The sequence below is a fragment of the Rhinopithecus roxellana genome, chromosome 1 (assembly GCF_007565055.1).
Source record: "Rhinopithecus roxellana isolate Shanxi Qingling chromosome 1, ASM756505v1, whole genome shotgun sequence".
Taxonomy (NCBI): domain Eukaryota; kingdom Metazoa; phylum Chordata; class Mammalia; order Primates; family Cercopithecidae; genus Rhinopithecus; species Rhinopithecus roxellana.
In genome coordinates this window covers 115,163,658-115,176,107 of record NC_044549.1, presented here as the reverse complement: position 1 = coordinate 115,176,107, position 12,450 = coordinate 115,163,658, and the positions used below count along the sequence as shown (strand labels likewise).

At 37.7% G+C, this 12,450-nt stretch overlaps 1 protein-coding gene across 1 annotated transcript in view; it reads right to left on the bottom strand.

Moving 5' to 3' along the window:
• SPATA16 (spermatogenesis associated 16) overlaps window positions 1–12,450 on the bottom strand; it is a 266,735-nt gene that overhangs the window by 61,876 nt on the left and 192,409 nt on the right. Inside the window, exon 6 of the mRNA XM_010383875.1 lies at window positions 319–466. Coding sequence (XP_010382177.1) covers window positions 319–466 — 148 coding nt within the window. The remainder of the gene's footprint in view (window positions 1–318; window positions 467–12,450) is intronic.

Here is a 12,450-nt window from a genome sequence, read left to right as displayed (position 1 = left end):
TGATTATCCTTTACCAATAAAGGATAAAGGGAAAGATGGCATTTTACCACGGGTCATTCCTCCATTTTTTCAAATGTTAGATTTTCTAGGTTTTACCCCTACTTCTTAAAATATAGAAAGAAAGTACAAGAAATATTGTGCTGAACCATAAGGCTAGCCTTATTTAAAACCTTAAAAATTACTTTCCATTTCAAGTCATCAGATTAAAACAGCGTACTCCTAAAACAGAAGCAATAAACTAATAAACCAGAAAGAACCCTGTATTTGTTTTATTGGAAAGAAAATATCAGCTGATAACTTGAAGATATTGAATCTTACCTGTGTAGATATACTCTGCATATGCAGGATGAGTTTTTGTGAAAACATCTTTTACTTTTTCTATTTTATCAGCTCTTATTTTTGTCGCAAATGGTGTGTACATAACTGAGAAAGATTCAGCTCTGGTGATGGCCTCCTCAATCATGGCCTAAGATGAAACAAACAACCCATTTGGCATCAATAACAATATATGACTTTTTAAGAATGTAAAAAATATAATTACCTTTATGGATGACTTAAAAATCTATATACTGTACTGCAAAGATAACATATTTTGGTCTTGAATATTCATTAGAACAAATTTTTAATTAGTTCTGGAAATACTATTTCATATTTAAAAAACCAATTAAATGAAGAAAGTTTGTAAACAGGCACCTCTAAACTGAGCTTGTTTTAAGATAAAAATATAAATTCTATTTCCTAAGGTGTCATTTTTTTTTACTTGATTTTAAAAGTCAAATTCTTAAGTCTGACATAATTAACTTACTCTTGAGCAGACATTGGTGAGCAATTTGTATATGGAGAGATTTCTTTTAAAAAATAGATTAAATATCTAAAGTATATTCTGTAAATAGCATGATGAACTAGACAGACGGTATTTTTTGTTTTCTTTTTCCAATACCTGGGAAAGCCTTTTGGAATTAAAAATATCCTTCCTCAGCTTCTTCCTAGAAAAGCTTCCCTTCCCTCCAGATCATAAGAGCAGTTTAAGGTGGTTTTGGCTATTTAAGTTTCTTTACATTATTTTTGCTCATGTACCATTCTTGATAAAGCCCTGCCATCATCCTCAGCTTCCTGTTTTAAATAGGTCCATTACTATTTGTAACAGACCTAAAAGAAAGTTATGTGAAGTTTTAAGAGGAATTTATTCCTTTCCTACAACTTTTCCTTCTAATGAGGCTTGCACATTGAATAAAATGTGGAAATGTCTATGGTTACCTCAGGTTTTTTAATATGGCATAAAAGCATATTATAAAACAATCCATTTTTATTTATAGGAATGAAATTCTCCCAGACAAATAAGGTGCCAACAAACAATAAGGAAAAACAATAGATATAAGCTTTTCAACAGAGAAAAAACCATTTAACAAACAACAATTTACATTATTACCATCATAGTATTTTGAAAACAAGTTTTCCATTGATAATGAAAGCAACAAGGAGTTGATTTTAAACTGAGAAGTCTAAATAAACTTGTTCATTGCTTACTTCATTTCTTAGTGACTCCGAATGCCTCTATGATTATCTACATTGCTTGTAAAAGAGCAGCTTTGCAATAATTTTCTGGATGCAAAGGGTCTTCCTTTCTCTGAGATTAGCTTAAAAATTATGTAAAAATTAGTGGTGGACAAATTTCTGAATGAAATTCAACAAATTATTGGATAATTGAATGCTAGAACTTACATTGCCTTCAACATTGTCCTGTTCAAGTTCAAGGAACTGAATGGGGAACAGAAAATAGATAGCAGTTCTTCCAAACCCAGAGCCAGCCCTCAGATGGAGTTAGTGATGGAGTGCATGGCAAATAAAGGAAGAGACCAGACAAGGAATTGCTGGATGTGGAGACCTGGATGCCAGCTTTGGAAGGCTACTGGGGATAATGCAGGCAGCAGGTCTGGGATTCAGAGTTGTGGATTAGGAACTCAAATAAGGTGTTTAGGCACCAAGTATTAGTCCTTCAGCAAAAATGAAGATCCTTTGTACTGAGGAGGAGGAATAATTCCTCCAGTTTGGTGCTTACCTATGTTCACTGCTGGAACTGATTCTGGGATGGCCTGTACAGACCATCAGGCGTGTGGTTGCACAGGCATGTGTGCAGTGATGTGCCAAGGACGAAAGCTGCTCTAGACCTCAGTTCTAAGGTCATGGCTGACTTTACTGCCTTTGTAAGCTGTTGGTTCCTGTATCAGTCTCCTAGGGTTGCTACAACAAAGTACCACCGACTGAGTGGCTTAAACAACAGAAATCTATTTTCTCACAGTTCTGGAGATGGGAAGTCCAAGACTGTGGTGTCAGCAGGGTTGGTTTCTTCTGAGGGTCTCTCTACTTGGCTTGTAGATGGCTGTCTTTCCCTGTGTCTTCATATGGTCATTCCTCTGTGTGTGTATGTGTGTGTGTGTGTGCATGTGTGTTTGTGTGTGTTCTAATTTTCTCTTTTTATAAGCATGCACTCATGTTGGATTAGGGTTCACTCTAAAGCCCTCATTTTAATGTCATTACCTGTTTAAAGATTCTATCTCCAACTGTGGCTGAGTGTGGGCTAATGGAATGTAGTCTCACTATGAGGTACTAGGGGTTAGGACTTCAACAGATGAATTTTGGAGGCATACAATTTAGCCCATAACAGTTTCTAACTCATAAACAGCTTTCTGATGGTCTCTGAATATCTTGCTGAAGGGTATTTTGCTTTAATTTCTGGATTAAAAAATTTAGCAAAGGTACCTAATCCTCCAGTTTGCTTCCAGAAAGACATTAGCAATATCCTAGTCAGGCCAGGATAGAAGAAAACACTCTCTCCACCCCATTTCTTTTCCAACTGCTGGCAGCTTAAGTGACTGCTGGCAGGGTAGCTTGGCAAAGCCATCTCACAGTGGGGATGGTAAGACTCGTGCCCAAGAACCTACACCAGCTTTTCAAAAAGTGGCAGAAGTGTAGGTTTTCATGTGGCAGCTTGATCTGCTCGTTGAAGGATCTGTACTCTTGGCTTAATGCTCAAGGCGTTGCCTTTGGGCCTTAACAGGGCTCTCACTCAGGAGGGTATGCGCTGGAGAGTGGCCTCCCTCTTTTTCCACTGAGAACCAATAGAGATGGGTTCTTCCATGGATTCTGCTCTCCAACCTGAAGATGATGGGTAAGGAAGTGGGTGAGTAAATAGAGAGAGTATGTAATTTACAAATAGAAATTGTATTCTCCATGGAGATGTTTCTTAAGGAAATTATCATAGCCCCAGGAAGAAATAGTATAACATAGAGTAGACATGAGAATACAGATGACCCTTGCACCGGATCCTGAAACATCCTTTTGTGTTTTAATGTACTAATATTTCTTATTCTTCTAGAGACAGACAATCTTGAGGCTGTGAGCCTATCCTACGTTGCTGTTGTAAAGAAATAGAGTAATATAACATATATATAACATATATAACATACATATATTTTAGCATTATTGGTATTGAATAGCATTATTGAATAACTAATTAGTGAAATAAACTAGAAAAAACTTAGCCTTTGTATTTAATTAAAATAGTAGGATTTTTTTTTGACTGTTTGTGTTTAGACACCAAAGATTAAATTTTCATTTTGTGATGATAATAATTTGGCAATTTAGAGTTGGACTTGTCTTTTTAAAGAGTCTAATATGTGTAAATTAAAAAATTATACTTAAAACCTAGAATGATTTGATATAATCATAGACATTAAAATATAAAAGGATAGATTTTAATTTGCTTTTTATAATCAAAGATTTTCCTTGATTTTGCAAATAAAGGAAGAGACCAGACAAGGAATTTCTGGTTGTAAAAAATACGCTATAATTAAAATGGAAGCAGATTTCAAATGATACTTCTTAATTTAACATAAATATTCTGTAATTGAATCATTCTTTCTGGACCTGTGAACTTCTGTGATGTCAGTAAATGTTGCACGTGTGCAGAGAATGGAGAAAACAATCAGTCCTTGTGCCCTGTTGTTAAATGTACATTGCTGTTAATTATGCTTTCTCTGCTGTTACTCAAAAATAAGCTTTGAAATTAAGTGTTTACATTTGGGAGTTCATAACTCTCTATTGTTACTCTCACATTTATCAAGTTTTAAAGCCAAGTTACAAAAGCCAAGAGTGTATGTGGGCAGCTCATTTTCTCTACAAACAGTAACTTACAATAATTTCTCCTTGTACTGTAGCTAAGTAAAAAGAACCCCTTGCTACCTTAGAAATCAACTTGTCCAGGATGACTGTACAAGAGAGACCACTGGAGAGAAAGGAGAGATATTCCATCCAGAGGAAAAGAAAAGCAATAAAAGTAGAGGGAAACATGACCAGCAAAAAAGAAAGAAACAAAATTTGTCTCCCTCATCTAAACTCAAGAGGGCCGATTCTTCCTGGTAAAATTTTAAGAGCACTCAACCTAGCCAGAATTAAGCTGGCAGAAACTATAAACCTCAAACATTTTGGGGATGGTAGAATTATGTAACTTTCTTTTCTTTCTGTTCTTTTTTCCTTCCTTCCTCCCCTCCCCTCCCCTGCACTCACCTCCCATCCTCTCTTTCTTTCCTTCTTTCTTTTTTTTCTTTTTTTTTAAAACAGAGTCTGGCTTTGTCACCTAGGCAGGAGTGCAGTGGCGCGATCTCGGTTCACTGCAAGCTCCGCCTCCCGGGTTCCCGCCATTCTCCTGCCTCTGCCTCCGGAGTATCTGAGACCACAGGCGCCCGCCACCACGCCCGGCTAATTTTTTGTATTTTTAGTAGAGACGGGATTTCACTGTGTTAGCCAGGATGGTCTCGATCTCCTGACCTCGTGATTCGCCCGCCTTGGCCTCCCAAAGTGCTGGGATTATAGGTGTGAGCCTCTTTCTTTCTTTTTCTTTCTCTCCCTTTCCCTTCCCTTCCCTTCCCTTCCCTTCCCTTCCCTTCCCTTCCCTCCCTCCCCTCCCCTCCCCTCCCCTCCCCTCCCCTCCCCTCCCCTCCCCTCCCCTCCCCTCCCCTTCCTTCCCTTCCCTTCCCTTCCCTTCCCTTCCCTTCCCTTCCTTCCCTTCCTTTCCTTCCTTTCCGTTCCGTTCCGTTCCTTTCCTTTCCTTTCCTTTCTTTTCTCTCTTTCTGTCTTTCTTTCTCTTTCCCTGCCTCCCTCCTCCCTCTCCCTCCCTCCCTCCCTTCCTTCCTTCTTTCCCTCCCTCCCTCCTTCCCTCTCTTCCTCTCTTTCTTTCCCTTTCTTTCCCTTCCTTTCCTTCCTTCCCTTCCTTCCCTTCCTTCCTTCCTTCCTTCTGGAGGAGTTGGGCAAATTGTAACTTTTGAACTACGTGCTTGGTGAAAGTGGTTTAGTAAGAGGGAAACTTTTCACTTGAAATTAGAAAATGTGGTGATGATTATTATAGACTATCATCAAATTATTCCTTTATTGCTTCCAGTCTTAGGGTTGGCCATAATCATAGTAAATTGATTTGTTTAGAAGATTATATCTGGAAGGAACATTAGGAATCTTCCAGCCCAATTTCTTGAGATTTGGAGAGGTTTAAGTGACTTTTCTAAGGGCCTTTTTTTTTTTTTTTTTTTTTGGGAGGTAGTCTTGCTCTGTCGCCCAGGCTGGAGTGCAGTGGTGCCATCTTGGCTCACCTCAACCTCCCACTGTGGAATTCAAACAATTCTCCCAACTTAGCCTCCTGAGTAGCTGGGACTACAGGTGCCTGCCACCATGCCCGGCCAATTTTTGTATTTTTAGTAGAGATGGGGTTTCACCATGTTAGTCAGGCTGGTCTTGAACTCCTGACCTCAGGTGATCCTTCTGCCTCAGCTTCCCAAAGTACTGGATTACAGGCGTGAGCCACCATGGCCGGCCATCTAAGGACTTATTAAATGACTTTTAAAAATTCTATATAATTTAGAATTAGGGTCTCTAATTTTTTTTGTTGTTGTTGTTTTTTGAGGCGGAGTCTTGCTCTGTCACCCAGGCTGGAGTGCAGTGGCGCTGATCTCAGCTCACTGCAAGCTCCGCCTCCCAGGTTTATGCCATTCTCCTGCCTCAGCCTCCCGAGTAGCTGGGACTACAGGCGCCCGCCACCTCATCTGGCTATTTTTTGGTATTTCTTAGTGGAGACGGGGTTTCATCGTGTTAGCCAGGATGGTCTCGATCTGCCTGACCTTGTGATCCGCCCGCCTCGGCCTCCCAAAGTGCTGGGATTACAGGCTTGAGCCACCGCGCCCGGCCCAGGATCTCTAATATTGTATTTCACTTTCTTTTTTGAAAATTATGACTTTGCCTCACAGGCACATAATAGGCATTTTCCAGACGCCCTTACAGTGAATCATGGCAGAATGTGGACCAATGGAATGGAGGCGGGAGGAGACATTAACTTTCTTCAGGCCTGGCCCACAAAACTCTGCCTAGCATAATCCTCTATTTTCTTTTCCTGTCAGGCTGCCTTAAGAAAGAGGACTCAGCTGGGCGTAGTGGCTCATGCCTGTAATCCCAGCACTTTGGGAGGCCAAGGCAGGCAGATCCTTTGAGGCCAGGAGTTCGAATCCAGCCTGGCCAGCATGGTGAAACCCTGTCTCAAATAAAAGTATAAAAATTAGCCAGACGTGGTGGTGGGCGCCTGTAATACCAGCTACTTGGGAGGCTGAGGCAGGAGAATTGCTTGAGCCCAGGAAGTGGAGGTTGCAGGAGCAGAGATTGTGGCCACTGCACTTCAGCCTGGGTAACAGAGTGAGACTGTGTTTCAAAAACAAGCAAACAAACAAACAAACAAACAAAAACAAAGAGAGGACTCACAGGTGGGAAGGAAGATGGCACTACACAGTGGAAGCAGTGTCGGTTCCCAAGTTGCTGATTAGAGTGGATCCAATCAGAAACACCCATGTTGGACTACGAGTGAGAAATCAAATTTATTGTTTTGTTCTTTTAAGTTTCTGAAATTTGGGGTTGTTACGGTAGCCTACCCTAACACACCAATACTAATAAATAAAACTTGGAATCTCTCTCATAATCCTTTTTTATCTACTAAGACTTGTATATTATTTTGAAAAGTAAAGAAAAACATGGCATTTAAAGAGATGAAACAACAACCTTTCATTTAGCAGTGTGATAAATGTTTTTATATAGGCTATTTCCTTTAGTCTTCATAAAATCCATCTAGGTAGGTATTACTAGTGATTGAATATTACAGTTTTATTGTTTTATTTTCAGAGTTAACATTATTAAATTCAAAGGAAGCAGTACTATACTTGCAAGCTATAAATGATTGAGATAGGTACCTTTAGTATTTAGTGGCTAATAAAGCTCTTTGTTATTACATTAATAATAATGCAATTTTAAATGATGATAATAATTTTCTAGAAAATGGAAAAATAAAATTTTGTGAGCAACATTTTTCAAATTCAATTTTTAAAATATACATATTGGTTTAATTTGGAAGATTTCAATTTTCTTGAAATTTAGAATTGACTATAAAAACAGATTTTCATAAATATGTTACCTTGAGACAACCCTATAAACACAATCACTGTATCATTTATGTAACAGTCAAGATTTACATTTGTATGATGATTTTAATATAATGGAGTGTCAGAATAGAATATGTAATAATTGATTGATTGTCCCTGCTGCAATGATCAACATTTTGATTCTGAAATATTACCCTGGATTTATGGAAGCTATTTTATGAAAGAACTTTCACTTTAAGTTTCATTTTTTCTTAATATAAAAGAATATTTGGCAGCTTTGCCATTACCTCTGTCAGCCCAGTGATGTGAAAGTTATAAATATTTCATGCAGTTTAAATAAAAATATTTAAATTTTATTTGCATTGTTTAGAAATCACTAAAAATTGTATAAACAGGTTATTTGTAGCAAGGGAAACAGACTTTTATATAGCTTTTTTGAATTCTCTACTTTGCAATCCTTTCTGTTTAAAAATAGTCATAATAAATATAATATTAAATTTAAAGTAAATTAGTTTTGTAGTGTGCTACTGCTATAGAATTTTAGAACATATATATGTATGTACACATGCATGTAATTGTATAAATATATTATTTGAGCTACTCTCTACCATTCACTATGGTTAGGGTTAGAGTTTTCATTACGTGTGATGCATCCATTAACTAACTTCTGCACTTAATGCCTAACATTTACCCTGCATTAACTTTTAATCCTTTATATTTTATAGTAAAATGTTATTTCCATGATCCTTCAAGATAGAACTGAGGAGATGGAAAGGATCTAAAATATTATTTTATAATCACTAAACGTAAAGCTTGGTGAGTACTGGTGATTCCTCTGAGGTTACAAAATCAGAAATGAAAGCAAGATGACAACCCAAGCCCCCTAAGCCAATCTTTCTTCTACGGTGAGCAACGTTTTATTCTTTTAATTAGATTGCAAATTCTTGGAAGAATAAGATCAAGCATTGATTCCCTTCTTCTTTTTCCATCACTATCTATTTCTGTCTCCACAGACAGCTAGAATTTGACTCTAGCACAGAGAAACAAACAGACCACATCAAACCGTAACCAGATCAAGATCCTCTTTATAAGAATTCTGACACAAAATGGAATATTCATCACTCACACCTACTGGCCACAAGTAAGACTGTTTTGTCCACTGGCCCCTCATTAGATTTAGGACATGTTATCAGCTAGCATGCCAGTGTCAAGGAGAAACATTTACAAAAATTAGATGTATGGCGTTTTGATAGGGGAGCTTAAATAATAACGTGCTTAGGTCAGTCTAGCTTATTTAATGGCAAAGCATATATAACTTATAAATAGAACTTTAAGTATGTTCCTATTCTATAGACCCCAAATAATTTTCTGCTTGCACATTAGAGAAACACCAGCTGAAAGAAACTCAGAGTTACAAGTGTGGGTTTCAGCAGCCTCCAGACTCTTTAGGATGCCACAGAGCTTTTATTCTTGATGACTTAAAATGAATCACCAAAAGGTATTGCAGAAATAAATAGCTACATTACCTGCAATTATTTCCTAAGGACAACTAGGTATTACCAATGAGCTTTAGCCTCTGTGTTCAGTAGTAAATGTCAGAACAGCTTGGGACCCTTTTTTGTCATTGTGCATTTCATCTCTATATATCATTTAGTTGTATGAAGGTAGGCATTTCTATTCCTAACTATATATTGTTTTTTATTGTATTTCTTGACCATTGGTTTTAAAGTGGGGTATGCCTTGCCAGTACACACAACTAATTTATGGCAGGGTTGAGACAAAGACCTGGTGACTTGGTTCTCTAACTTGTACTGCTTTTTCTACTCAGAATTTGTTTTATCTTTTGGGCTATTATTTGAGATGACTTTGAGTGGAAAGGTCAGGGTTACCTTTGAAGAAGTGTATATTGGAGAACAAGTTAAAAAGATTTGAGGACGTTTCATCTGGAGACAAGATTTAGGTTCAAGGACTAACTTTCTGTCATCAGGTAGCAAAGTGTTCTCAGATTCTCTCTATGCAGACTTTATTTGGCTTACTGATAAACCTGAAAAACTCATTTATTTATCGAATGAGTCTTCACTGTGCATTGGCTAAGTGCTATAGATAAATTATTCTGTTAATTTGCTAAAACAATGCTGGAAAGCAAGCATTGTTACTCCATTTTATAGTTGAGGAAAACTCAGTCTGTATAGAGCTTCTACAACATGGTGTAGTTCACACATCTACTTCATGACAGAGATGGGATTCAAATCAGTTACATCTTAGGGCCTCTTCCTCTGAGCCATTATGCTGTGCTGACTTGTAAATGATGTTTACAGCCCTGTCCAGCACTAAGATAGGATTCCAAATATATGAAAGGTTCTTGCACAAAGCTTCAGAGGGCAGAAGCAGAATCTTTAGCAGGAAAAAGAAAGTTCTAATGGAGGCTTCTAAGAAGGGAATTGTTCATCTTAGAAGTTAGTAGCTCATGACCTTGGTGGTGTGAAGATCAAGAGAAATGAGTGTATCTGGAATCTAGTAAGAGAGATGACTGTGCTGTGGAAATATTATTCACGGTTTGTCCTGGTCTTCTCCTGCCTCCCTGTAATTTCTTTTCTCACACAAGTTTCAGCTTTGCTTGGCAATCAGACACCTTTTATTTTTCTTTATTATTTCTTTTTTTTTTGAGACAGAGTCTTGCTCTGTCACCAGGTTGGAGTGCAATGGCGCGATCTCGGCTCACTGCAACCTCTGCCTCCTAGGTTCAAGCGATTTTCTAATTTTTGTATTTTTAGTAGAGATGGGGTTTCACCATGTTGGCCAGGATGGTCTCGATCTCTTGACCTCGTGATCCGCCTGCCTAGGCCTCTCAAAGTGCTGGGATTACAGGCAGTGAGTCACTGCGCCAAACCCTTTCTTTATTATTTTCTTGTCTGAAATTAATGTCTTCCAGGTTGTGGCCTCTCCAGAAGACTTTATATTTTAAAAAGAATAGATTGCAGAAGGATAATTTTATGGGGCAGGTGGCCTCCTATACATGACTTCCCATGCTTTCATCCTAACATCAAAAAGTCTCAGAGGGGAAATAATTGCAGCCTGTGAGAAATGCAATGGACTTGTCAAAATACATGTATAATATATAGATCCACATATATTATAGACATATATATATTTCTATGTGCTTTGTGATAAGAAAAAATCACAACTTTACATAATGTTAAATGAAATGAGATAAAGTGCTAACTTCAAGAGACCTGCCACTATACTTCCAAGTTATCTGTCCAGTCTCTGGTTACATCTCTGATTTGCATCTTATATGAAAGGTACAGCAGGCCAACCTCCACCTGATGAAGAATAAATAATAAATGAAGTGAAGCCTTGCCATACTAAAGATGGTATTTTCCATCCCTCTATGTTCGGGCTTGAAAGAATCCTTCTGAGGTTTTCTGGAAGTTATTGTTCCTCATAGGTTGTTGGTTCCTGGTGTAGGCTGCACTATATATATAATAGCACCTATGCTTTCTTGAATAAAAATAGGTGAGCTTAGCAGTTACTTTATAATCCTGAGGAAAACGAAATCATGCCACATGTTAAAGGCTGATATTTGAAATGCCAAGGTCTCATTATCTGGAAAAGAGAAAATTACCATGAAAAAGAGAATGATTCAGTCCAGGTACAGATAGAGTAGGCAGTCTTCAAAAATTAGCAAAGAAAATACAATCATATGAATTCAAGAAAAGAGGAGAATTTATTTTAATTGGTGTGCAATACCACCAAAACAATGACTGAATATAAATAAAAACAGTAAAAGCTATGAGCTTTGCAGATTATCTTATACCTGGGTGAACACAGCCTAAAAAAATTCATGATTTCATGGAATCGTTATTACACATCTCCAACTGCTAAAAAAAGTGACCTCAATTTCTCTGCAAGCTTGTAAATCAATAACCCATAAAAATCTATGGAAAATAGAATAGATAACCATAAAACCCTCTAAATTTGGTTTTGCTCATAACAAGTTTTGATTTTCAGATGCAAACAAGCACAAAGAAGGAATCAACATGTTTGTAAATTTAGACTGGAAGGCAAAGTCTCTATGAAAATAAAGTAACCTCATGGAAACCATGCAGAATAGCCACAGGCCTCCTGGGAATCAAATATCTAGACCTAAATTTGTTAAAGTAAAGGAAGACCTGAATTGCTTTACATCTCTAAGCCCATATCTTTCTCAAATGAGAGAAAATGAAAAGAAATTTGGAAGTAACTTTTTTTTCTCCTATAAAAACCACCAGAAACCCAAAAGCTATTTAGGAGGCAAAAAGAATAAAGAAAAAGCTGCATTTAAATGATGTGGGCTTCTGCTGTCACCTACTAATAATACTGAAACACCGAACCAGGAATATTTTGAAAAAATAGACATTTCTGAAGAAGATACAAAATAAACATTACTAAGGGGTCACTGAGGATTAATTGTTTTGCTTTTTATGATGTCTGAATTTTTTGGTTTATTTATTTGTTATTTTTATAGTGATGGAGTCTCATTATGTTGCCCAGGCTGGAGTGCAGTGGCTATTCACGGGTGTGGTTACAGCCTACTATAGCTCAGAGATCCCCAACCAGGTCACATAGCAGAAGGTGAGCAGCGGGCCAGTGAGAAGCTTTATCTGTATTTACAGCTGCTCCCCATTGCTGGCATTACTGCCTGAGCTCCACCTCCTGTCAGATCAACAGTGGTATTAGATTCTCATAGGAGCATGAACCCTATTGTGAACTGCTCAGGCGAGGGATCTAGTTTATGAGCTTCTTTTGAGTATCTAATGCCTGATGATCTGTCACTGTTTCCCATCATCCCCAGATGGGACTGTGTAGTTGCAGGGAAACAAGCTCAGGGCTCCCACTAATCCTACATTATGGTGAGTTGTATAATTATTTCATTATGTATCACAATGATAGTAATGAAAATAAAGTGCACAATAAGTGTAATGTGCTTGAATCATCTTGA